At 46.5% G+C, this 27,869-nt stretch overlaps 1 protein-coding gene across 9 annotated transcripts in view; it reads left to right on the plus strand.

The window, feature by feature from the left end:
- The window catches only part of LOC121597875, a 102,069-nt gene extending 75,680 nt beyond the window's left edge, over window positions 1–26,389 (plus strand). For 8 of the 9 annotated variants that reach the window (XM_041924122.1, XM_041924125.1, XM_041924124.1 and 5 more), the window contains 14 exons: window positions 6,467–6,558; window positions 9,611–10,333; window positions 10,417–12,546; window positions 12,619–12,911; window positions 12,985–13,121; window positions 13,488–13,547; window positions 14,787–14,886; window positions 15,620–18,694; window positions 19,973–20,062; window positions 20,706–20,893; window positions 20,979–21,165; window positions 21,233–21,523; window positions 21,617–21,806; window positions 21,916–26,389. In XM_041924122.1, coding sequence (XP_041780056.1) covers window positions 6,467–6,558; window positions 9,611–10,333; window positions 10,417–12,546; window positions 12,619–12,911; window positions 12,985–13,121; window positions 13,488–13,547; window positions 14,787–14,886; window positions 15,620–18,694; window positions 19,973–20,062; window positions 20,706–20,893; window positions 20,979–21,165; window positions 21,233–21,523; window positions 21,617–21,806; window positions 21,916–22,036 — 7,677 coding nt within the window. In that variant the 3' untranslated portion in view covers window positions 22,037–26,389. The remainder of the gene's footprint in view (window positions 1–6,466; window positions 6,559–9,610; window positions 10,334–10,416; window positions 12,547–12,618; window positions 12,912–12,984; window positions 13,122–13,487; window positions 13,548–14,786; window positions 14,887–15,619; window positions 18,695–19,972; window positions 20,063–20,705; window positions 20,894–20,978; window positions 21,166–21,232; window positions 21,524–21,616; window positions 21,807–21,915) is intronic. The other variant, XM_041924128.1, reaches the window with a different exon arrangement.
- Window positions 26,390–27,869: the final 1,480 nt, after the last annotated feature.

The raw sequence follows: 27,869 nt of genomic DNA on the forward strand, positions 1-27,869 counted from the left end.
GTCCATTTCCTATACGAACCGAAGTATATTCGCGTAGAGGATGGTGGGCGGCGATTCATGGGTGAAGATCGTTTGCGATGAAGCAATTAATCATGCGCGCAAACTGCTGGGCGATCATGTACAACGTGTGTAAACGGTTCAATTGCGCTTCGAGGTAGAGCCGTCAGCTTTGATCATGAAGTTAAGAATGTCGACCGAAAAAGAAGAAGTGATTTATTTCTTCCCAGCCCATACGCTAAAAGGAAACAGAAGTCTCTTTAGCAACAATTTGTGTAGGAGTGATCGAAAATCGGAAGGGAGCTGCTTCTTTTGTAGGTACTGCTGTGATTGCTTGGAAGTAAACACTCCCCGAAACAGGAAGCAAGCCCCAAACGAAGGTCCAATAAACGCACGCAACTGTCTGCAGTGCGTGGTGGTAATGAATTTGGTAAAAACAGGTTTCATTGCTCATCTTCTCATTATCGGGCGGGTGGAATCGGACTTCCTGTACGGAGTTTTTGATTTATATATGTTTTGCTGCCCGCCGGTTTGCCTTTCCGATCCGCGAGCAATGGAAGGCTAACCAAGCGATGCGCGGCGGTTGCGATTGCACCAGCAGTTGCATATTCAAATACGCATGCAAACAGCCCCATGCGTGCACTTCCGGTGAATGGAGCGGAGAGACTTGTTCGGGTGGGAAATTGTATTGCACCGGAGGCATTGGCAATGAAATGAAATTAAACGAGCGCTTAATCAGACCTTCAGGTTTAAGATTGGGAAAATGTTTCCGGGTGTAAATTTTCACCTTCGCGTGGGTTTTACGATTCCAACTAATTTTCTTGTATGGAGTTTGACATTTGGTGACTTCAAATTATGTCAAACCTGCCCAAAAAATGTGGATAAATCAATATCTTTTGAAGTACTCAAATGAAAAACAATTCGATGTTCAGGTGTCTGCTCAATGTCTACAAAGCTCTTCTTCAAGTAAAGCCTCATTAGTTTAAAATTAAAAGTATCTGTTTCCCATTCAGTATCGCTTAAGAACTGTCACATCAACTGTCAAATGTATGCGTCATCTCTGCACGCCAAAGGCAAGGATATAGGTCAAGGTTAGCTTCTCAGATTACTTTAATTCTCAAGTGAATTGCAAAAAAAAAACACAACACACAGAAACAGCTCAATTTCAACTTTTGGGCAGCTTATCCACTGCCACGGACGCATTAGAGCAAATGAGTTTGATTGCCTTTCCTGATAATCCTCTTACGCTCGCTCAAGTACCTCGCCAGTGTGTGAGTGTTGGGAGTTTAGTTGCAAAAAGCCTCTACCCAGCGCTGTGTAAAGTACTTCATGGGAAATAAATTATCCATCCGCACGCCGGAGTTCTCCCTCCCGGCTGGCTCGAATTGGCAATTGAATGTTCAACAACCTCGTAAAACATTAAATTACACGATATGATGTCGGGCGTAAGTAATGAAGTAGCCAAGAAGCCAAGCACTTGCACTCACAGAAAGATCTTCACCCCTCCGTACAGATCGACTGGGTTGGGTAAGGAAATCATAGACTGCAGGTCATAAACTTCGCCTCCCAAGCACCACAGGCGTGTGTGTCCGCTTCACAAAAGGGCCCGGTACGTCAATCCAATAAACATCCAAGCTGGAATTTCAAATCTGTGGGTGGAAAATTCCTCCACGCGACGGCCTGCTGCTGCTGCTAGCTGCTGTTGCGGCCTAGACACGAGTTCGTGGAGCTCGGCTAGGTGTCTTGGGTAAAGTGTCGCGAATAATTAATTCACGCTTTATGACACAATCGGAAACGACTTCCATAAGGCCAGCTGGAGGAAGGTTTGGTGTGGTGTGTGCGTGGTAGATGCCTCCCCGGAAATGGGCATAAGAATGAAGATCCTGCTCAGAGTGCAGTTCAGCCATTTTGGGGCATGTATGTGTGTGTTACGCGGGACATCAAAAACCGATTGCTCTTTGTTCCGAAGTCGGAATCTGCAATTGCATCCCCCAAGATGGTCGTCAGTACGCAAGCGAAGGAACTCATACGGTGGCGGCAATGTCGATGTTTAGTTTGTTAGGTAGGCGGCTACTCGCATGCTTCCCTTTTCCCTATCCAATTCCAAAGATATTTCCTCCCGGTGAATGTGAAACTATTAGACCGCAAGAGACCCAAAGCGCTCTCGACTTCAACCACACACGTGCCCGAGACGCAAACCGGACCGCTCACATCTTCCGGGCTTGTATCGGATTACTCGGCCGGGGCCTGCGGCAAACATCGGACACATGGACTCGAAACACTTCGAAGAATGGAGTAGTCGGGGATGCGGCTCATCGAGCGCGCTTCATCTACTGGCCTAGTATTCATGCTGCTTCAAGCGAGCCGGACAGCGCCTCCGCCGGCTGGAGAAAACGTGTCGTCCGTCTCGATCGATCGATCGCCGACGATGATTATGATTTGATGAGGCGGCGGTACCGACTAACAAGAGCGGGTGGCCATGGTTGGGTTTTCGTTGCGCATTTTACTGTGCCACCACCCGCCGGATGCAACAATTCGCGCATATGCTAGATGACCTACTTATCTCTCTCTCTCTATTTGAAGTACAACAAACAGCTTTCACAAGAACGTTTCCCGCTCATGATCGCATCATGGGTTGTGTGTGTGTTTTTTAGCGAAGATGGATGCATTCGGAGTCATCTCTAATCCGTCGTCTGTAAACAAAGATGAACAACAAGCAAACATGTTGTGAAAGAAAGGAAAAACAAATTAATGTACTAACTTTTTCTCTTCCCACACACACTGCTGCTGCTGCTATTCTGCATGAACTGTGCCACAAAAACAATTTTCCATTCCGGCTTTTTAACGTCAACAACAATCCGTCTTCCTTTCGGTGTGGATTGCACAGCAGTACACGCGGCCTTGAAATTTGCGTGTGGCGGCGTGTGTCGGCCGGTAGATGACATAATGTGTACAAGGAACATTACTTGCCGACTGCTCGAGCAATATTATTTCGAGCGTGAACACTTTACGTGTCCCGCCGCATGCTGTCATGCAAGACATGTTGATTTTCGGGGGCCTTTTGGGAGGTTTTTGAACCTGTCATGGAGCATACAAGTAACACATAGTGAAGACATTTTTACCCTTTATGCAAAATGTTACAATGTATTAATGTTTGAGCACTGATGTATAGTGTTTTGAGAGTCAAAAACAAAGAAATTAATCTTAAAATACAACTTTTTTTGTATTTTCCTACTGCTCTAGAGTCATTTCAAGTTCAAGAAAACGTTAAAGCTTCCATCCCAGCGGACAGCAATGAGCACTAGTGCGTGAAAGTAATGTTTGCCCCCCAAGCACCAAGCATGAAAACCACTCCACCGGATGACAAAAAGGAGAACTTCCACTTGCCAATTTATGTTTCCTTGCCCCGGGAGAGGCGCTCAGCTTTTTGGGGGAAAGACCGAAATGATACTAATTGTACACTCCATATCCACCCACCAGCAGTGGGGTCAGTTTCAAATGGTAAACTACAGCCGCTTTAAGGTGTATAATAATCATCCCAGCATCACAATAATTTCGTCGGCAAAAACGAAATGTTTTATTGCCTTCCTGCCTGTCTGCAGGTGGTGCTGGTGCTGCTGCTGGGAACAGCAAAGTTCATTTCATGCCCCCCGCTTTACCATTTTACGTTTATTTTGGGGGAAGATGAGAAGGTTTGGAGAAAGATTAGCAATAATTTACTGATGTGCAAAAAAAGGTAAAACTCTAGATAGCGTTTGTCGTCTTGCTACTCCTGAAGAACGGCTCGGGTCCATTCGCCAAATTAGAGACTGTCAAGCGAACCGTGTCAGCTGTGGACGACGGGAGAAACAAAACAAACAATGCTGAGTGAAATCATGCCATCTTAAAATGTTTCTCTGTTTCCACCTCGAGAAACTCAATGAGTTTATTGAACTGAATGATATTTGGTCGGACAATTTCATTATTAATTGGTAGAATGGTTGGAGCAAGCTAAATTTCCTTTCCGTTTTAGATCAGCAACTTTCAACACGATTATATGTAATTAATACTCTTAAAAATCCACCTAAAACATTATTTTAAACAACGAACAGTACCACTTGCTCTCGAAGTAATTAATTTCAAACCTCCTAATTGTTCGCACTCATTCAAACTTCACACAGCCGCTCTCCGGGACTAAAAGTTTGTAATGAGATAAAAGTTTTGCATCGAAAATGCTACATCGATACTCGCCGCGTTATAGAGCTCTCGGGCTCATGCTGCTCCTGCACCTCATCTACAGTGTACTTTAATTTAATTTTGTTAGGCACGAAGCAACTTCCTCCGGTTTGCAACTTGTAACTGACGGAAAGTTCACGACGAATCGCAACACCACCATTACACATAGGCGGTCCGCCCCGCCATCATCTCAAGCAAAAGTCTGTAAGCGAGATCGTTGCTCGAATTGCTCCAGACCGGGCTAAGCCCGCGCCTTTTCTGACTGTAAGGCGGCCACACTTCCCATGACCTTTCGGTGCTGCCGGCCGCGCGCGCGCCACCGGTGTATGCAACGCGTGACACACGCGTGCCCTGACGTGACGCACCTTTCGGCATTGTAGTGAAATAATGCCTCCCAGCGTTTAACTTCTAACTAAAACCCCACCATCACATGGGGGTATGGGGGAAAATCAAGCACCCAAGGGCACCATTTTAAATATGAGTTTTGGGGCAAAAGGGTTTCGCGGGGGTGGGGTGTCGTCGGGTAGCAAAGAATCGCATTGAACGCTGCATGCACTCTGCTCAAATATGCATAAGCTAAGTGGCGCAAAAACGCTGCAGTAGTATGTTCCATACTGCCTCCTTTTTAGTAACAATACATTTCCATCTCCACTGTGTACGTTTTCTAGGTTTTCCTCCAAATTTAAAGCATTTTTATTGACATTGTAACGTTTGCCTTCCGCGCGAAAGCATAAACCATCAGGCAGAGGTTAAGCTCACCTACCAACGAAGCTCCAGTCCTTCCTTTCTATATGGCTTTGTGTGAATGTGTCCGGCCAGAAGAAGGTGGTTGTGCAGAGTGTGGAAGAGTGTGCACAACATGAAATACTTTCTATTGCCTGCTGCTGCTGCTGCTGCACGGAAAATCCTCCCGGGAGGCGCAAAACTCTCGTTCGAACTTTTACCAAAGCTACAACCACGGCGCACACGCGGGAAACCCTTTTATGTAGGGCGAGAGCCAGTTCGCCAGAGCCTGTGGCATGAGACTGCGTGTGTGTGTGTGTGTGTGTGTGTGTGTGTGTGTGTGTGTGTGTGTGTGTGTGTGTGTGGGGGGGGGGGGGGAAGCAAACGTTTTTCAATTTCGCTGTTTTGCTTCCATATTTTTTTCTAATACAGCCAGCCCTCAGGCAAGTCATTTCTATAAATCGTGTTTTGTTGCATTGTATGTGTTTGTAAAGTCATTTTTTTAACCTTTTCCTATTGGTTAAAAATTACTTTTGCTGGAAAAATTAAAGCACAAATCTAGCTAAACATACATTTGAAATCAATATCTGTCCAATAATTGTATTCAAATGGTCTTTTCCAGCCTTTACCGCTGCATAATTCCATCCATAACCTTACGCAACGCACCGTTTTTCACACAGCATTCTACAGGGTTAGCCTGTCTAGCTAGCATTTAAATTTGTCAAATATTATTGGCCAAATACAAAGTATCTGAGCGACTAGTTGGCATTCGAGCTACCATTGATATTGTTTGAATGTATTTTACGACCTTAAGTTAGTCACATATAGTAAGCGGTGTAAGTAACCCTGCATGGTGTACTGCAACGACCACACAATGAGACTGCAGCCGCAATTTCCAATCGATTGTGTGTGCCGCCAACGAATAAATGGGCAATCATTGACGGCAGCAGTTAATTTTAGGATGCTGCTTTCCCCCCCCCCCCCCCCCCCTTGTCTCTCTCGGCACACTTCGCCCTCCACGGCACCATCTATTAATGTTTGGCAACATATGAAGCTGCAAAGCTTTAGCAAACGTACACAAAAAAAAAACAATGCATCACTTTGTCATTGACCTCGTGGCAATTAGCAGGAGAGGTAGCTCGACCTTTAAAACTGAAGCGCTCTGTGAAGCAGACAGACAGACAGCAACGCCTCGCTTAAAAAGCCATTTAAGCTTCCTATCGCTACGTTGACGCAGACAGGGCGATTTTGTCGACGTTTGCTTTGGCTGAACTAATACGCCGTACCTTATCACATCCAAACGGGATGGAAGGCGCGAGATAACTTATCCATCTGCAGGCCAACAGTAGGAAAAGGGCAGTTTAGATATCGAGCAGCAGCAGCAGCAGCAGCGGGCCTCTGGTTTACAATCGTGGCCGTCAAACGCGCCAGCATTCCCATTTCCCGAATGAATGACCAAAAAAAACCCTTCTGCGTTGTGTGCTTCGCTGACTAATGTTTGTTGTTTTCTTTGTCGCTTTTGTCGTTACAGATAAAATTGAAGAAAATCCTAGGCTTAACAGTATGCAGCAGCGCCGGGCTCGATGTATCGTCCACCACCGGCGTCCTTGCGTATCCGGCAGGGTAAGTTAAACATACATTTAATCGTCAATTTTGTTTTGCTGAAATATTCGATTGCTGTTAATATTCCGCATAAAATAGATTTTTCCAATGACAAATTACATAGCTTTAGGCGCAATTCCATGGCGAGAGCTTGCGCAGAACAATGCCAAACATGGCTCTTTTACAATCTATATTATTAAAGAGTCTATTGTACTTCTTCATTGCGCCAACTCAACGCAGAACGTTCCAAAACCTTCTTTAAAAAAACCCGTTTCACCGCCTGTACACAGCATGAATCGAGCCAATTTTGTCTACGGTTCGATGCAAATCGCCAAACCCGACGTTGAAGCCGGGCCATGCTTCGAAAGCCGAGCCGGGCCGGTTTACAAACACCGTAACCTTAATTCGGACGGATCGGCGCATCGGAAAGCGGAACCCCTCAGCTCAGCTACCACCGGCGGAGAAGGCTCCATGGCCACGAGCTTCAGCTGTGACTAGTTCCGCAACAGCGTTCAAGATTGAACCGGGCCGGTAAACGGTCCCCCCGGGTTTACACACATATTTTAATGGCGAAAGTGGTTTTCATCGCTGCTGGTAAGCAGCAACAAGAACGGTGCTAGCCTTCGCTGGCTTGCTCGCCGCGCAGGATTATTATTCGATTAGCGTTCGGACACACGACCACTCTTACACGCGTGAAACAAAACAAAAATCATTAACATCAGCCACACTCGCCGAACAACGGATGAGCTTTATCTACAAATTTGTTTTCAATTTGCTACGGATTAGTCCACCCAAAAACACAACAGCGATTCCGGAACGAATACAGCCAAATAAATGTTGTGTTTGCAAAACGTACTCCTCGTACCCGTAGCGCGTATGTGTGTGTGTGTTTTTAGGTTTACTTTCTTCTTTCTTCATCAACTGCCCCAAACATAGGGAGAGTAAAGCATGCGAAGCATATCGAACCAAATTGTTCCTAATTAAGCCACATTATCTACGCAAACCTAACCTCCCGACTGGCCACCGCCCACTTCCAAAATTCGAATAGGATCAATTTAAAGTTACAAGCATCCCACTCTAATCGACACATACGCATACCCTCTTCCACTCATGGAGAATGGGGAGAAACGTATCGAATCGTAATAATTACAAAACCACAAACTTTCATCTTTAGCGTTGCTTATTTGTAACGAAATTTATTCAAAATATACCATTTTTTAAAGGGACTTTCTCAGCGGGTTTTAAATTTAAACCTATACTTAGTGTCGATATTCCTCAGGAAAGTCTATGTTGTGTGTAGGCGCTTATAATTAAGTAGCAAGCGTTTTAACATAATTGACATATCCGGCAAACAGTGTAATCTAGCCACAAGGTTTACTCATGTTGCATCAACAGAGCATTACTATCACGCCCGAATCAATCTACCAATTCGTCTAGCGATAAGTGTTTGCTGAATACGTTCATTCATCGTAACAGATGCTTAAGTGTTGTACATTTAAAACCCACTCTTAAAGAGGTACAATGTGGGTTGCTGGTGCTGAGTGTGCCTAGTCGAAAATGTTGTGCATTTTATTTGCTCTTTTCATAATAAATTGAAAAATACATCGTTAACGATCGACAGTCGGTTCGTACGAATGCAGATAGCTGCCTTTCAATAGATCGTGTAGAGTCGGCTTACAATCGTGTTGATCACCATTTTCTTCTATTTTTTGTCGATGTGCTAATGCTTTTGAGTGACCGTTGATGTACTCTTTCGAAAAAGAAAAATAAAAAAAGCTAGTCGACTAGTCCAACTCTTAAAATAATAAAAAGACAAATATGCAACCCTGTGCGTAGGCTAAAAGCGTATTTGCATGTGAAGTGACTCCCCCTGCCGGTGGATAGACCACCAGATAAGAAGTCATTTTTATACAGTTCAGTGTGCGGTGGGCATTGATCGCCTTGGTCGTCAAAAATAAATACCCACCCCGGGACAAACAACAACAAGCTCGCTAATGCTTAAACACAATGTTCGATGAGCTGAAGATTAAGCAGGAGATGAGATAGCCGTACATGCGAAACGGGGGGAGCTTTTTTTCGCCTTTCGGTACGTGATGACAAGCAAACAAACATTTTGGAAATATTGGAAACACACACGACACACGAAACACGAACGATTGACGGGGTTCGTTTCGTTTGATTTTTGTACCCCAGACAAATTGACCCCCGGAGGCGCAAGTGGTGGTAGTTTGAGGCGTCGATGAAGAAGCTGTACAACTTCCTACGCACGCGTACGCACTGGCCTTCTTTGCGTTGCCTGTACACTAGGGCTCAACCTTTTCACGCAACGCTCATTTGGTCGCCCAAATCAAGATGCACATTTAAAGCTTCAAGATACCTATTGCGCCTTCGCTCGGGACGATGATTGACCACGTTGCGCGAACGACTTGCGAAGGTAAACCCTCGACAGCTGATCAAACCGAAAGCTGCGTTTCGTAAGCGAGAGGAGCCCTTAAAAGGCAGCCACTGCTTGTGCTAACTAGGCGGGCGGACGGCCGGAACCCACCTCCCAAATCGAAACTTGGTCGTCGTTGTGTGTTTGCTGCGTTTACATCGGGGCGCGTACATCGAGAGGGCGAGCACCGGGGTTTATTATGCATTGTGCTTGATATTAATATCTCGCCAAACACACATAAAGGGAAAGATCAATAGTACGAGATGTGTTAATGTTGGCCAGCTGTAGGGAGATCTCGTTGAAGAATGCGTGAGCTAAAGAGTTGGCCGAAATGGTTCGCTTTTTGGGGCGGAATTGGTAAAGCAAATACAAATATATGCTGAGGTGAAACCCTTTGCTTACACATTTCATGCCAGTAGAAGTGGCAGTGTTTCGTAACATCGGAGTTAAAGCTTCCATGGACGATGTAAATGACCAAGCGACGAACCTACCAACTTCATTTGCATAGCGCAATTTCGAATTTTCAATGGAACTCTCGTTCAATCTGTGTTGCAACATGCAGCATTACACCAAATGACTCCCCAACTTATTGATTATTAATTCTCGTCCAATTTCTATTTTCCCTCCCGTCCCTCACAGATGCACGGTGGTGCTGTTCAACTCCAAAAAGCTGTCCCAGAACTTCCTGCTCAACACAACGAAGAAAGCCATCACGGCGGTCGCATACTCCGAGTGTGGCCGGTACCTGGCGACGGGCGAGTGTGGCCACAATCCCTCGATCAAGGTGTGGGAGCTGGACGCGTCCGGCGGCCCCGGTGGCGGTGGTGCGATCGAGAACGGTGCGGCCGGTAGCATCGTGGCCGAGTTCTCGGGCCACAAGTACGCGGTCAGCTGTGTGGCCTTCTCGCCCACGGGCAAGTACCTGGTGTCGGTCGGGTCGCAGCACGACAACATCGTGAACGTGTTCGACTGGAAGGCGAACCTCAAGATCGCCTCGAACAAGGTGACGGCCAAGGTGGTGGCGGTGAGCTTCAGCGAGGACGGCAACTACTTTGTGACGGTGGGCAACCGGCACGTGAAGTACTGGTATCTGGAAGGCAGCCGGAAGTATAAGGAACCGATCCCGCTGATGGGTCGCAGCGCCATCCTGGGGGAGCTGCGCAACAATGACTTTTGTGCGGTGGCGTGCGGCAAGGGCGAGATGGCGGAAAGTACGTACGCGATCACGCGGAACGGCCATCTGGTGGAGTTTAATGCACGGCGCCTGCTCGACAAGTGGGTGATGTGCAGGACGAATGCGGCCAACTGTATGGTGGCCAGTACAAAGTACATACTCGTCGGTTGTGCCGAAGCCATCGTGAGGTAGGTGTTTATTTGGAAGCCCTTTCAAAAGATAACAGGAACGGCTCTTTAACGCTTTAAACTCTCTCTAATTCTCTTTTTAGGGTATTTAATGCCGAAACGCTAGAATACATTACCACCCTGCCCCGGACCCACTTTCTGGGCGTAGATGTGGCGCAGGGCGTCCACATCAACCACATGATGGCGGTGCCGCAGAGCGCCAAGTACCCGGACACGATCGCGATCGTGTACGACGAGGCCCGGTCGAAGGTGACGTGCGTGTACAACGACCACAGCCTGTACATCTGGGACCTGCGGGACATTCGGCGGGTGGGCAAGAGCCAATCCTTCCTGTACCACTCCGCCTGCATCTGGGGCGTCGAAACAGTGCCATTCAGCTACCAGCAGCAGCTCCGGCAGCACAACGGCGGGGCGGCGAACGGGGCCGGCGACACGCTGCCGTCCGACTGCTTCATGACCTGCTCGTCCGATGACACGATCCGCGTGTGGGACGTGGACAGCTGCGAGACGAACGAGGTGTACCGGAAGAACATCTACAGCAAGGAGCTGCTGAAGGTGCTGTACATCGACGACGAGCTGAACTTCATCAAGGACACGGACAATCCGATCCACAGCACGGAGAAAAACTCCAGCTACGACGGGCGGAACGGGGTACGGTGCATCAAGATCAGCCCGGACAGCCGGCAGCTGGCGACGGGCGACCGGAGCGGCAACATTCGAATCTACAATCTCAGTAACCTTAAGCTGATCACAACGATCGAGGCGCACGACTCGGAGGTGCTGTGCCTGGAGTACACGAACGAGAAGATCGAGCGGCGGCTGCTGGCAAGCGCTAGCCGGGACCGGCTAATACACATCTTCGACTGTGAGGCGAACTATCGCATCCTGCAGACGCTGGACGACCATTCGAGCAGCATCACGTCGGTGCGGTTTATCGGGGCGGGCAAGCAGTTCCAGATGGTGTCGTGCGGTGCGGACAAATCCATCATCTTCCGGCACTTCCAGAACAACGTGTTTCTGCGTGGGAACAATTGCTCGGGAAAGAACACGCTGTACGACATGGAGGTGGACAGTAACAGCAAGCACATACTGACCGCGTGCCAGGACAGGAACATCCGCGTGTACAGTACGCAGAACGCGAAGCACACGAAAACGTTCAAGGGTTCACACTCGGACGAGGGCAGCCTGATTAAGGTGAGCCTCGATCTGAGCGGGATCTACATTGCGACGTCCTGCACGGACAAAACGCTCAGCGTGTACGACTACTACTCGAACGAGTGTATGGCGCGCATGTACGGTCACAGCGAGCTGGTGACGGGGCTAAAGTTCACCAACGACTGCAAGTATCTCATATCGGCCAGTGGCGACGGGTGCGTGTTCATCTGGCAGGTACCGCACGACATGATCGTGACGATGCAGGCCCGTCTGTCGCAGCAGGCACTGCGGTCGGGCCTGCAGCCGATCCCGCGTACCCTACAGCCAACCAACCCGTTCACGGATGCCATTCTCAACCACCCGCAGCCAACGCCACCGGCACCGAGCAGTGTGTCCGAGTTTGGCTCTCCGCCGAACAGCGCATTCCTGGTGGACGATGCGCCGGGTACGCCCGGGTACCGGTTTTCCGACGTCGGCCAACTGCCCCAGTGGGCCAAGCGGAAGCCGTCGGAAGATTTGCAGTCCAGCTCGCCCGTACTCGGTAGCAGCCCGAGCCAGACGGGGGCGAATTTCGGTGGACTAGCGCCGAAGCCGCGCGGTCGCTGGGGTCAGAAGGGTGTCGGTGGCCAGCTGGAGGATCCGTTCGATTTGCGAAACATCGTGGAGAGCAGCCCGCTCGGCACCACGTTCGTGGGTGGTGACTCGCGGCAGCAACCGACAACGCCACAGCCCAGCGCCACCGCAGCGACCGGACAGCCGGTACATCCACCGGCCACCAACACACCGACGTCCGGGTACAATAGCAGCGGCTCGAAGGATGTGTACAGCAACGCCTACCTCAGCGAGGACAGCTCCATCGACAGTGGGCGTGAGAACCGGCGGCCCGATCTGAGCTCGTTCCTGCACAAGAAGATTACCGAGACTAAGGCGCTGAACAGCCTGAACTCGGAATCGAACACCGAGCACGACGGCGACGTGGAGGACATTTCGGACGGTGAGCGAACGAGCTCGGACCACGGCATGGTGTACTACCCATCGGCGGCGCCATCCACACCGACGTACGTGTACCCTCCTTTTCAGTTGCAAATTGGAATGTGTTTTTAACGAAAGCTTCATCCATCGTTTTACAGGGATTTCAAAATCAACGAAATCGACACGAACGAGCTGCGCAAGTCGATCCGGCGCCAGAAGCTGGAAAAGCAAGGCCTTAGTCTGGCGGCTCAGTTTCAGAGTGCCGCTTCCGGCACCGGTACCGGCACGTCCGACGACGAGGATGAAGGCTCGACGCCCAGTGGCGATAATGCGGATCGATCGCTTGCGTCCACCCTCGGTGGTAGCTCGGAAAGCATTCCGCAACAGACTTCGTCCACCTTTCTGCAGGCCGTCCTCGATGGGCCGGGCAGTTTATCGGACCGGGAGCGCTGTAAGTCTGTGGCTGCGATTATTCAACCGATGGAAACGTATTGAAAGCTTTGTTTCTTCTTTTATCTCTGCAGCACAAGCGCGCAAAAGCATGAGCGCCAAGCACAACAACGATGCGAAGATTACCACCAGCATATCGAAATCGTTTGCCAACAACAAAAAGGAAGAGCTGATGAAGGTGATCAACGAGGCAAAGGCAAAGCTGGAGAATGTGAGTATTGGAGTGGTGTGTGGGTCCGCTGAAACTCCCCTCCCGGAATCGAATCCCACCCAACCAATCCCGTTTCGAAAAGTGTACTTTAAATGTTTTAGCATTCCGTGTCCTATTTTCCAATTTCCCTCATTTCATCCAATCGACTACGTAGACATGTGTTAAAAATTAATGGCCTTCCTTTTTGTTGGGATTGTGTGTGTTTTTTCACCTTTGTCTGTTTGTTTATGTGTTACGCTGATTTTCATTTATTTTTAATTATCGTTCATGCGTGTTGTTGTGCGTTTCTCCCCGCTGCTGATATGAAACCATCCTTTCCTGCATTCATAAATAACTCCTTTTTGGTTGAAACTATGTATTTTCTAGGGGATAATGTTTCATAATAAGCGTGAGATTAAACCTCCATTAAATTATGCTCAATTCAAGGTGAGAATCCGTGTGTTTCCATGTTTTTTTTGTCCGTACTACTACTGTTGAAGCATTCTACTGCTGCTCACTTGCACACACACAATATGCTTGTAGAAGAAGGTGATGTTTTAACCCACTTTGTGTCGGTAACACACAGTGATTGTGCTTGTTCATTGTTGAAATGCATCGCAAATTTTAATAATATCACTTTCAGTTTTAATATCTTCATTCCTCTTAAGCGCGTGACATCTTTTTCTAATGATAGAAATAACGCTTTAATGATCGATCGCGCTTTTTCGCTTCTAATAACAAAAGAGTGACCATTTCATAAAACCCACTTCATAAAAAGACCCACCAAAGCTAATGATAATGCGACACGTTCGCTTTGAATCCACAAACTCCTGATGGCATAATGCTGTCCATCCAGGAAAGCTATCAAAATGTCATCAATCAAATCAACCGTCCGACCACCTCCTCCTACCTTTTTCTTTGTTGCTCTCCACTGTAGCAATGGCAATTTTGATAGCTAATTAATACATTCCAGTTGCAGTTTGCCACCGATTTCCACCTACACATCGCCATGCTCGATTAGATCCGGCTGTGGTTTTGCTTTTTTCATCCGTGCTGTGTATTATTTCACAGTGTTGCATTTGAACAATACACACCCGTTGGGGGGAGAGAGTTAAACACTACTGACTGGCAACGGTAGAATAACACAGATCGAATGATTTACGATGCAAAGTCGGCATGGTGTGTTTCTCGTTTGTTCGGTCGAAGGGGTGGGCTTTTGTGTTTTGTAGGAGCTTTTTCGTTCGCATGTAGAGTCAATGTGATTCTTGCTGTTTTTGATTTGGTTTGTATGCAATGGGACAAAGAGTAAGAGCGTCATAAATTGTATTGTTTTGGACGGATATGCAAATAAATGGAAAAATATATAACTTATGTCTCCATGCCAATGCCGATGGAGATTTGAAATTGGTGCAATAACAACAAGCATTTCGTAAGAACAAACTACATTTAGGCTTTGGCTAATCAATTTTTTCTTCAAACTTTAAGCTACAATCGCGTGGTTTAACAATTGCCTTAACAAAAATTGATCCAGATTGACCATTCTTCTTAAAACAGCCATTTCCTCCTCTGTAATCCAACCACTAATGCAACTGTCCACTGGATACCTTAACATCTTTCCACTAAATACGCTCCACCGTCGTTGTATGAGTAAACTAATCAACTTTACTATTCCACAAATGCTTCCAGGTCGGCTACCGGTCCGGTCTACGCGCTAGTCATAGCATATCCGACTTGAGTCACTCGATGAACATGTCGGGAGCGAGTCCCAACCGCACGCAACGGATAGGTAAGAGTTTTCGCTTCCCTTTTCGTATCACGCCAACACACTGTCACACATCTCCTTCATTCATTGTTTTTTCCATTTGGTTGGTGTTCTGTTTTATGTGTTTCTTTTTTATGTACTAACATTCCACAACACGAGACCAAAAGCTAACTCAAAGTAGTGATTTGTTTATTTGTGTGTGCGCGTGTGACCACAATCTCCACGGGCTTGCTCTGCGTGTGTTTTGGGTTCACATTTGTGTTATTCACATTATATTGATTTCTTTTAACACATTTTCCTGGTTGGCAGGAAAGTGAATTGGTTTGTTCGCTTGAACCAGAAAGCTAACTGCACTGGGAGAGAGTGGTAGAAAGCTGTTGATTGTAGGAAGCAAGTAAAGATAGCAAAAAAAGTAATTAATACAATCACCGCGCTATTGCTGCCGCAGTTTCCTGAAACCATTCTGAAATATTGTCCAAATTATGATATCATTTTGTTTGATTCGATCTTCTGTTCCTTTTGCTATTCTTTGTTCTTATTCCGTCCAACGTGTAATCGGCAAGCCCGTCGACGTCTGGAATGTATTTTTCATCTCGCAAATCGTATTTTCTCTTCCCTATACTTTCCATGCCGCTCATATTCTTCTTCGCTCGTTGCAACCGGTTTGTTTGCGATACGGTAATACATGGTAAATGGGTGTTTTGTTGTGCGGTTATTTGTTTCGTGCCGAATATCGGTGCCATCCTTTTCTCTATAGAAGTAGATAGTAATCTAGGTCCGAGAGTGTATCACCCATCGGTACCCGGTGCTGGTGCTGCAGGTGCCGCGGGTCCTTACGGAGGAGCGCCCGGCATGCATCCGAACTCATCCAATTTCCTTCACAGTGCCGCTCCACGCTCGAAGCTGGCCCAGAATTGTATGCTTATGAATCAGATACAGCAAGAGCTTCCACCGTATCCACGGGACGTAGGCATCTACGAGCCCGGCCCTCCACAAAGGCCGGACAAGCTAGACCTGGTGGAGCTACCCCCGGTGCCAGCCGACAAGCTCCGAAAGCACCCCGGCATTCTGAAGAACTACAAATCCTGTCCCGTGTCGCCGGTGCACGAAGAGCAGGAATGGTCGAGCCCTTCCAATCACGACGAATCGTCGCACAACCAGCAGAAAACGCTCGACCGTACTGGGCGGCAGATGCGCCACTCGATGTACTACGAAGATGCCAAAACGATACTGAGCATGATACACTCCGACACGGAAAAGATGATACGTGAAATAACGAGCAAATACGGCGATCTGGACGACATACAACCGACGGCAAAAGTAAAAGAGGAGGGAGAAGAAACCGCGCCGCCACCACCACCGTTGACAGTGGCCAAACCGGGTTCTAAACCACCCGATACCAAAGCTTCCACCGCTCGCGAACACCACGAACATGGATTCCTATCAGAAGACGAACCTAACTTTAGCTCCGACTCGCTGGAAGATTGCAGTCTCGATCTCGATCTCGAACGGCAAGGTCTGCCGGTGCCAGCGAGAAAGAAGCAAACCTGTGCCAAACATCACCCGGCGAAGCGAACGCCGCTCACACTGCCAAAACGATCCGTTTCCGATTACTTTATCTACGATCAAGCACCGCAAGGGCCGAGCGAAATCCCCTACCGCAATGTATCGCTCTCGGACATCCTGGATGACGAGGAAGCGATCCGACAGGCGGAGAATCGATTCCTCGAAACGCAGCGACACTCGAGCGCTAGCTTCTTCCTCGGTCAGCAGTACCCCACGAGGAAAAGCCAGGAAAGCATCCTCTCGGACGAGTACGGAAGTGGAGGTGTTAGCTTTTGCAACAGCATGGAAAGCATCCTGTCGGACGATTCGGAGTGCAAGAGTGCCCCGCTGGAGGTGCTGTTCGGGCGCATGCGCCGCGATCATCACAGTCAGGCGGGACATGGGCATGGCGCCGGGCGTAATGCGTCTGGCAATTTCGAGTACAAGCTGGAAGGACTCGGCTGTGCTACGTCCAAATCGTACGGTTCCAGCCCGAACGCAGGCTGTGGGTTCGATTACTACATGCAGGGTAACTATTTCCATGCGACGACCGCAACTGACAGTAGCTACTTTGGGATGGTACAGGATAGCCTGGAGTACGGGGGACATGAGCGACGCGTTCGGCAAGGTGCACCCGGTATGCCAACGTCCATGAGCTATCCACGGTTTCTGCCTAGTCTGGCGGCTTCGGCCGCCGCTCCACTGTCCTCCGGGCGGGAGGAACTACTTTTCAACGAAACGTTCGAGGAGGGAGAAGATTTCATCCCGTCCCTAACGTCCAAGGCGGCTCAATATGGCGGTGCTACGGTGAAGAGTCTCAGCAAGGACTTTGCTAACCAGCGGAAGCAGATGAACTCCAATCCACTGTACAACTGCAACGATGGAAGTGGTGTTGCTGCTGCTACTGCTGCTGCTGGAGGAAATGGAGATCTCTTCATTCGAAAGACGGTTAACGCGACAAACCAGCACCAAATCACCCGATCCGACATCTTCGGCACCGAATCGTCCGTGTACGTGATGAAGAAGTCGTGCAGCTTTGAGATCGAAATGGGCGGTCGTCGCATAGCACGGAACTCGAAAAAATTCGAACAAAACCTGCAACGCTTCGAGCAGGAGCGCAAACAATCGAACGAACGCTTCCTTCATCAACAGTTTGGCGGTACGTTGGAGATGGATTACGTGCCGCACAAGCCACCGGTTGCGCATCGTCGTTCCGCCAGCATGAAGGGCCGGGGACGGGTACGGTCCAAGGAAAAGTTTAACACCATCATCGGCCAGATGAGCAATTCTCCTGGGCAGTGCGACGAACCTGCAATGATTGGCGGTAAGTTGCGCGACTTTGTCAACCGGGACTTTGTGATGCCAAACAAACCGACGTCTTCTGAGGTGATGTCCGTGTCCGTCGGTGGAGCACCGCGCCGCTGTGACATTGGGGAGGAAAAGTCTTTCGAGGTGTACGTCGCAGAGAAGGGCGTCAGCGAGGACGACAATATGGACAGTTTGGAGCTGCTTTCGAAGGCGAAAAGTGCCGCTTGCGTGCGGAAAGAAAACTCCACCGATTCGCTCGACGCACCGGGGACGGTTGAGGGAGTGACGGAGATCGGTGTGGAAGCGCTGGAAGAAGGCATCGATGCGGCGCCCGAAGATGAGGACGTGAATGCCGCTGTCGATGCACTCGCTGCGGAAGAAGCGCTAGAACTCCCGAGGAAAAGTCTCACCCAAGGGGCAACGAGCGAGCTGGAAAAGCTGATCGATCGTGGTCTGCTAACGAGCGGCGAGTACAACCGCTTCCTGGACATTGAGAAGAAGATCGACATCGTTAACAAGCTGGTGGAGCTGGAGGAGCGCAAGCTGGAGCAGGAACGGGCGGCCAAGGAGTATCGCATGCGCCCCTTCAACTGTGATCCCCGCCAGAAAGGGTACGTGAAGAGTCTGACGGAGAACTTTGATCGGCTGGCGAAGGACGCCCAGGAGGAGCTGGAAAATGAGAAGAGTTGGCATCAGGCGAAGGCTCGCATGAAGCGCAACTTTAGCCTGCCCGATGTGCTGGACTTTGGTGCGGACTGTTGCTGCCGGCATGCTGGGAAGTGCTGCGACCGGCGCGGCGACGGCGAAGAGGACGATGACGATGAGGCCGATGAGTGTGTGTGCTGCGGGGACGGGTGCAATGCGTACAAGCAGAAGGACGAGGAGGAGCTGTCGGAGAAGGACGAAAACTCGATGGCGGCGGCGGTGGCGGCCGTGGCAGCGGCCGTCGCTGCCATCGGCATGTCGCACAGCGATGAAGGTGTTTATTGATTGTCTTTTCCAGCTCGCTCCAGTTGCAGCCAAAGATGTTGTTGTTTCAATATGTTGGCTCTTTGGTTTTACTGTTTCAAGTTGATAGCGATTCTTGTTTCTTTGTTTGTATGACGTGTCTGTTCTCCTTTCGTTTACCATTTTGCACGAGATTTTGAGTATTTTTTGTTTCATTTTCTTTTCTATTACGTCCAGAGAAGAATGTTACGCATGATACATTGAAAATTCAAATTCTTCTATCTTTTCTTCAATTCTTTCATGTTTGTTCAATGCGTTGAATGTGTCAAAAACCCCGTTTTTCCATGTTCAGAATGATTTCAAGCTCTTTCTATGTAGTTGTTGACTCTTTATCCTATTCCTGTTGGTTTGTTTTTCGGTGATGGGTACTTGTTACGCAATTGTTTTTTACTGCTTTTAAGGTGTTTTGGTGTTTTGTTAAAGTATATTATCAAACAGTATTGCCACGCTTTGCTTTAATTATGCCACGCTACTAGTGACTCCACTTATGTGCTGCCTTACACGATATCGTTCTCTACTCCGTCATGTAACGACGTCATACTAGCGATGAGATATTCCATAACTCCATCACAATCTTAAAAGGTGTAGGACGGTTAAAGCTCATCGTGTCTTTAAATCTTTTTCGGGGGATACAAACCCCCCATTAAATTTAATTTTAAAAATACAATTTTAATTCGCAATCTCAATTTGGATGCAATTCTTCGCGACTACAATAATAATGCAACATCATAAACACCTAATTTCGCCCACTGATCCTATTGTAAACAGGTTCTTCACATTCCTGGTAGCCTTTCTCATGTAATTATCATTTTCGATAGCAAATAGTTTCTGTTTTGTATCCTAACCGTAAGCGTTGTAGTTATTTCTTTCGTTTTTTTCGTTGCACCCCATAGCTGTTGAAAGTAACTAAATGATTATTTTAGAGCGAATTTCCTGCGTGCCATTACGCAGCAGGGAAGAAATGCCCCCTCCGCGAAGGCTAATGTTAAATGAATTTGTTTTTCTTTTCTTTTTTCTTTTTCTCTCTTTCTCTCTCCTGTTCGTGTTTGGTGTGTGCGACTGTGAAAAATCCAAAATCCAAAAAAACGAACATTTTCCTGATTTAACTCTCCCCGTACTTGTGTATGAAACACAAACCACAAAATCCCCCTTGTACTGGGAATGCTACACGAAAAACGTGGCCAAATACATATTGTACTCCCCAATCAAACAAAATGCTCCCCAAAAAATCAAAAAAACTGTTCTGTAGGCGGTAATCCCCGAAGCTTAATCTCTGCGCAAGATAGTGAATCTTCGATTAGACGTGCTTGTTCGCTTAGTGATTTGAGTATGGGAAAAGGTAAAGCATCGTTTTTATTTTTTTATTTTACTTATCCGAAAACAATATACTTCTCTCTTGCTCTCTTTTACACTCCTGTTTGTTTGTTTGTTTGAGTTTTTCGACTTTATTTTCAACATTGTTTTCCTACTTTTTATTGCACTTTATTACGTTGTTTTTTGTTCTCGATTCAATTTTCATCTTTTACTTCACCTTTTTACTTCCACACTACTAGTCCTGTGTGATGTTGTTTAGTTTCATTTCACACTTGTTTTTGTTTGATGATCACTTCATTTTGCATGATGTTTCTGTTAATTATTAAAAAACAATATATGATTTCAACTTTTAAATGTCTTTTTAAGTTCATTTTGATTCGTTTTCTAAAATTTTCAATTATAAATGTCAATTATGAATCGTTTTGTCAATGTCGAAAAGCTACCAATTTTTTCTTTGATATTCAAAATCCCTTTTTCTCCATAGTTTTGAAAAAAAAATAGAATATTTTGAAAATAATACATTTTTCTTCTATTTTTTTGTAATTTTCTTTCCCATCTCTGAATGGCATGATTTTCCACCCTCAATGTGTGGTTTTCTTTCCTTCAACTGTGTTTGCCCGTTCGTTCCGTTTGGCTTTGACGTATAAAATGAACGTACTAATGTGTAGGCTACAAATCGCCCAATCAATCGACGGCTGGCAGCGGACAGTACAAACCATCGGTAAGCAACCGAAACACCAGCACACCGACACGAAACACACCGAAACGGAGCACGTCGTCGGTCGGCAAGGGCGGTGCCTCGCTGTCCACGGGCATGGGCGTGCGTAGTATTTCGGTTGGAATGCTTAACCAAGCGGTAAGTAACTACAATACTTACTCACAAAGTATGTTTTTTAGTATTCAAACTGAATTTAAAACGATTTCTCGCTTAATTTTCACAGAGTGACTCCGAGGCGGAACCAGCAGGCACACGGGGCGGTCTGCTGAAGCCTACGATTTCTTCCCAGAACAAAATCAACGGCACGGGCAACGGTACCGGGCCGGGTAGCGGTGGTAAATACATCAATCCCCGCAGCGCCGCCGGTATTATTAACCGACGCAAGGGCCTGCAAAATGCGTACAGTAGTGGTAAGTGTGAGAAAAACGCTCCTTTCCCTTCCCGGCGTTTACTAATTACTATCTCTTTTTTTTTTAGTAAATATCTCTACCGCCGGTCAGGACGAATCCAGCTCGGAAGAGTCGCCCACCAGCACGGTCAGCACCGTGCCAGCGAAACCGGCCGTACCGCCCCGGCCGCGTAGTATCGCCTTCGAGCACAAGCGGATAGCCAACGCTAGTCAGTTGAACGTGAAGAAAACGGTGACCGTCGGCGGTACGACAACCATACCGGCCGATGCCACCACCAACGGTGGCAGCAACAACAATGGCAGCAGCAATAATGGTGCCATGCTGCCCGTAAAGGATGCCGATCTGGACAATGCTGACCGTACGTGTTTGAGCTTTTTAACCGTGAACATGAAACAATGAGTTGATTGTGGAAGGAGTCGCTAATTTCGATTTTCGTTTCACTCCTTTCCAGTTACCAACCAGCTCTGTACGAACATTATCAACCAGCTCGTGCAAACCACCTCGACCGTGATTCAGCTGCACCAGCGGCTCAAGTCGAGCGACGAGGCAAGCATCAATGGGCGCAACAATTCGCTCATGCTGAAAGAGCTCGAAAATGCCGTCATAATGACGCAAAACATGCTCACCAAAGTCACCAACCGGTAGGTGGAAGCTGTGGGCGAACGCCTCACCCATCCATTTGTTACAAAAATTAGCTTTGCTAAAAATTAATTGTGTGTGTGTCTCTCTCCCTCTGCGTCCATTTTGCAGCAATCACAACGACGGTATCAACAATAACAGTATGAGCAACAACACCAACAATCAAATCATGTACGAAAAGTGTGTCGACATGCTCAACCAGGTGCAGAAGCACGTGAACAATAACGGTTAGGATGCTGCGTCGAGCCTCGCCAGTGTCCGTGCGGATGTGTGCGGGGAACGGTCTAAAACAGTCGATAACAGTCTAAAACAACAACATATACCTGTGTTAATATCCTGCTCGCACACACACACACAAACGGGAAAGGGTATGCAAAAACAAAAACAAAACAACGGAAACATTCCCCAGGATAATGCCGTCTATTTTCAAGCCGAACGACGAAATTGTAGGGAGTTTTATGTTTTACTTGAATGGATTGATTGTTCTGTGTAGTGTGTGTTTTCAGCTGTTTTCTGTCTATGTTTTTCTATTCCATCGTAAAGCTTGTATGGAACGAAACACGAAATTTACGAAATTGGATTACATTTTTATGTCCGAGATGTTGTGTGTTTGTTTGTGTACGTAAGCGAAACGATGAAATTCATTAGTCGATGAAGATATATCAGCGCCATATCTAGAATTGAGTTAAACATTAAGATACGAACCGAAGGAGAAACTCTGCGTAAACCCCTTAAAGACATATGCGAAGAAAAAAAAACAACAAGATTTTATGCTGTAAGTAAGACATCTTCTTTCCGTAAACAAAACATATTTACATATTAATCTATTAATGCACCCATAAGAAACAGTTGCTTAAGTTTAGTCGCTAGCGCAATGCAATAACGTGTTTGGAATATTATCGTCCGCTCAAACAGAGCATTGTTGCCGCAGCGAGTTCTGTTCTGTGCTGTTTTGCGTTGCTCGCGCAAAACACGAAATTAACTTTAAGGATAAGCGATAGTTTTTGTTCTGTTAGCGAAACCTTGTTTATGGCAGGTCTGTTGAGTTTTGAGCATTTGCATTGCATTGTGAGAAGTAGCAAGGAACAAACAGAGAAATATCCATCTGCATCTACGCCGTCCAAATGAGCTTTTGTTTAGTCGAAAATTGTTAGTTAGTTTGTTTGCTTTGACCACTAGCTTCACTCGTGGTCGTTGGGGAAAAACCATGTTTTTGTAGTTTCGTTCATAGAGAGAAAGAGAGAGAGAGAGAGAGTTTCAAGGGAACTCGAACATTCTGCACGTGTACGTAGATCGTTAATCTCCAAATCTGTTCAATAGCATTGTGCGCGTTACGTTTAGGTGGTATGTTTTTTTGGTAGTAAAATTAAAAGCTAGATTATTGTCCGTTTTTCTTTCCCCACCCTTTTACAAACACATACCACAAACACACATACACACGTTGAAATGGACGCATTTTAAACAAAAATCGGGTACATCGAACTATATCGTCGGTATTCCCGCGTAAGTCTTCTTCTTCTTCGCAATTTATACTCTTATTAATCGATAGTGCTCAGACGGCATGAAGAAAGGACGAAAGTGTTCATATGTGTATGTGATTGGGGTTTAACGTAAATATATACATATGCAAACCAAAAGGGGATGGGGTGGGGAGAAACAAGAAAACGCCTCTAATTACTAAGCCACGGCCGCAGAACCGTTTCAGTCAGTACTAATAAACTAAGCCTAACCGCGATACCATGCTAAACACAAAACACACACACACACAGACAACATTAAGCAAAAACAACAAAAAATATTAAATCATATTGATTTACCTTTTCCTTTCCTCATTAACGAAGCAAACAAACAAACAAAAACACTAAATCATCATTAACCTACAATACTACGGCGGAGGGTGGAATAGGCGGACGAGTAAGAGTGGGTGTAAACGAGTAAGGAATTTAGCAAGGAATTTAACGTTTAATCAATGTGCTGTGGATGATGTGACTATTCTAAACGTGAAGCCGGAAGGTGGTCAGGTCGGAAGGAAGAAGCACTGGCAAAGTATGTGTGTGTGAGGTGTTGTGTAAAAAACATAAAAAACACACATTTCGGTGAAAACCACACGTTACGCTGTACATAATTGATGCTTTAAAGAAGTTTGGTATTTTGTATTCCCATCGGGCCATCGGTTCTCCCCCGTTGGGAAGTGGTTCGAATTTGCTAAACACCACCAGGTCTAGCACACACACACATTTAAAAGTCGAAGGTGTACGCTAATTAACGGGAACCTGTAGAAGTAACACGAGAAGTACTTATTTTAGCCGGTTTTCGATGAAAAGTTAACTAACTCACGCGAAGCAAACCTAAAACATTGTCTTTCCAGAAAATAAATATGAAGTGAAACCTCAAACCTCAAGAAAAACGCATAAAAGCAGTGTGTGCGTGTGTGTCGTAGCGTACATGATAAGAACATTCGAACGACGAGGTACCTTTAAATACACTCACACCGTAACAAACAAACAAAAAAACAAAAGTAGCAACTATAAAGCAAAGCAGAAAGCATCCAGCAATTCACCCGGGAACGGGCAAGTAGATAGTGCGTGTAAGGAAATATTTACAAATGAACGATTTCAACCACACTTGTACTACTACCCCACGGGTTGCATTTTGTCACGTTTGTATTGCAATAATAGGATGCAAATCGTACTACAAAACTGTGCTATCTGTGTATAATGCTCATTGTGGATAGGTGACATTACGAAGAAAGAGAAGCACTCTCGAGTCTCACTGCACACAATACAATTTGTAAGGCAAAACACACCACACCTTAGAAGAGGTGGAGGCAAATCTGTTCGTCAAAACAACAACTTTATCCAACTTTCTCTCTTATTAACGTTTAAACGACTTAGTCACTGTCATTGTCATTTTGGTCATGTATTTCAATCTTACCAAAATAATGTTCAACACACACACACACACACACACTTAAAAGTAATTAAAAGAATGTTTCTTCCAACACCGTGCAACCGCAGGATGTTGTCAGTTTTCATGCCAAACAACCTACTGTACTGCAGTGTAAACGTGAAAAGTGCCCCCGAAAAGCACTTAAAACCTACATCTCCCGAGCAGTTAGGAGTGTTTTTGACGGTAGTAAAAGCGGTATGAATTAGTCCGTTGTACATTTCGCACGGAAGCAAAAACTCTACCCTCCCGCCCCATTATTAAGATCTATCGCTATTTGCTACAACACTACATCAAATATAAGTATATATTAATAATTATAATTATCTCCTTTCGCTAATACCGTCGTTATTACTACTTCACTCACAAGCCACGGGGGGTGTGTACGCCCTTACCTACCGGCAGGCACACCTGAGTGCTGTTAATAATACACTCACAAAACTTACACAACACACTTATGAACGCTGGGGGAGAGGTCCCAGGACGACAGGATATATTGTATCGGGAAGCACATACAAGAACTGAACAGAAGTAAGGATTTATGCAAGAAAAGCAAAGCGAATAGCGAAAAAGGGAGACATTGCCTTGTGCAAGGAATTGTGCTCACTGACAGGAATTAAAGGCGAGCGAACAGAGGAACAGGAAGCTTGGTGGCCGTGGTAGCTTGTATAAAACAAAACTCCCCATGTTTAACACGCTCGAACGAAGGTGAACACTAATTTAACATATTGATCTACAGCCAACATACATGGAGGAAGACAGTGTAGCATACTAAAAAAAACCGCCAAACTAATGGTAACACGCGCCGTGACCGCATTAGGGCAGCGAAGGAATACGCGGATCGTGGCAGGGAAGAAGGGGTGCAGTGACACAAACAGCAAGCAGTACGATCGTATATGTGAGAAAACGGAAATGGAAATATATTTAAAACCCCAAGACAATTTAAAATCCAAACTGAAACGCTTATCGCGCGCTTGCGCTAATAATCACAGGACGCTTTTTGATATATGAACGATTACGAAAGAAATCATCGACTAGAGAGGGCTTAATGCTGGTGAAACGACTTTCTCTCATCCTGCTTTGTGGAACCTAATAACTATGCTGCTTCTACTAACATCTTCAGCGGTCCATCGCGTTGCGTTCTTTGCGTTCGGTGCTACTCGATCGATCGAACGTCCAAACGAGCCACGGATGGGCGGCATGCCGGGTGAGACATCCAGCAGCTGGGTATGTGGAAGAAAAGATCCCCCCCCCCAAAGGACGGGTTGCTTGCATTTGCAATGGCAAGGAATTTTGGTCCCTTCGGTGTGGATGGAAAGCTGTGGAAAGAAGCTAAACACAGGTAGGTTTGAGGGATGGTAAATAAACAATTTAAACATTAAATAATAAAAAAAGCTTTTTCTACCAAAACTATTAACTCATCATCCATGCTTTAAACGTTCTTTCTTTGCTCACACTCGAACACACACACACACACACTCGTCCAATTCGTGTTACCGTTAGTCGATAAGCACAACCACAGTGTAAATAAGTGTATAATTTTTGGAGTATTGTTTAAAGCAGTAGTTTACCATTTTATTACTTGATCGAGCTCTTCATCCAACCTGCAAGGCAAATAAAATTCCATGGAGTCAATGGACACCCTGTGCATACCGTGAAATGAGTGTGAAATCATTCTTAGAAGAGAAAGAATCGACTAGTGAATAATGTCCGAAAATGCTCATAGTTCTGAATCTTCGAATGATTAATCTCTACGAAGCCAATTTCCTTTAGTGATTGTAAGTATATGAACGTTAAAACTGAAAAATATCTCCATCGAGTACCACTCACTGTGAAACCTTTTCTTATCATTTTAGCTGAAACCAACACACAGTATCCAACCACACCAAGGCAAAATTACAACCTAGTGAAGGGAGTGCAAATACTACCCAATCAGGAAGAGCGAGTGGTCAGCATCATTTATCAAACATTAGCACCAAAGAAAACGTAACACAAAACAGTAAGATGCCATTACCCAGATTGGTGCAAACCACTTCAACACCCTTATATCAGCAACCGGTGCACCATCACATGTTTCTTTGGTCCAAATTAACCCACCCGTCGCCCGTGCCCAGCGCACCCTCCAAGGTGCGAAACCCGAACGACGCCCAATGGTGGCACACACGGTAACGCCACGATGAAAAGCGTAAGATAACGCAACAAAACGGCGTTGCGTTCTTCGCCATCGCGATACATATCAGGATGTCCTTTCGAACAATCTATGTCCGTGTGTGTGTGTGTGTGTGTGCGTGTATTTGCAGCCCGAAAATTGGAAAGTGCAAACATAGACGAATGTAAATCGATTCCATTTCCATCCCGCGAGTGATGCTTCTTCATCGGCCCGCTTTGCGCAACATCAAAGCACGTGTAGCGGGGTTGCGATACACACAAAAGGCTGCGGGGTGGATGGAAAGCACACACTTATTTGCACTGTCCGAGTGTGTAATGGTGCGGGACTGGATGCTGTACAGCCGCAGGCCGTAGCTATCGATCCATCTGTGCTGCAGTGCACACAGGCCGGATTTTCCGGGTTTGTTTAATTTCGTTAATTGAAATAGTGTCGAAAGCGACACCGGCAAGCCCGAGATTTTGAGGGACGAAGTGCCAGCCAACACAGTTGACACAACAGTTGTTCGAGTGTCCGTAGTGGCATCGTGGCGATAGACACAGCGAGGGGACACACACACACACACGTGGTGAAATGGCTACCGCAAAAAGCGGAACGAGAGTTCGCTTCGGAAACTAAACTAACTCTAGTAATCGAACCAGTAGACTAGACTGTGTGCAAACGCGTGAGAGGGACAGAGCAGCGGCTAACCGAAGGACCTTACTCCCTTTTTGTGGGGTGTTGTTTGAACTAGTGCAATTGATTTGCTTTGCAGAAGAAAAAGAAGAAAAAAATAGGAAAGGACAGCAAAAGCAAACGGGACAAGCTCGATTGAAGCCCGCTGATAAGATGCCAAATGAAAAAAAAACGGAAAACTGAAGTGAAAATGGAAATGGCCGTCGGGTGTCCGAGGCTCACCGGAGAATGGAGAACTCCACCCACACGATCTGATGGTCATCTGGAAGCCGCTCTT

Source organism: Anopheles merus, chromosome 3R, assembly GCF_017562075.2.
Source record: "Anopheles merus strain MAF chromosome 3R, AmerM5.1, whole genome shotgun sequence".
NCBI classification, from domain to species: Eukaryota; Metazoa; Arthropoda; class Insecta; order Diptera; family Culicidae; genus Anopheles; species Anopheles merus.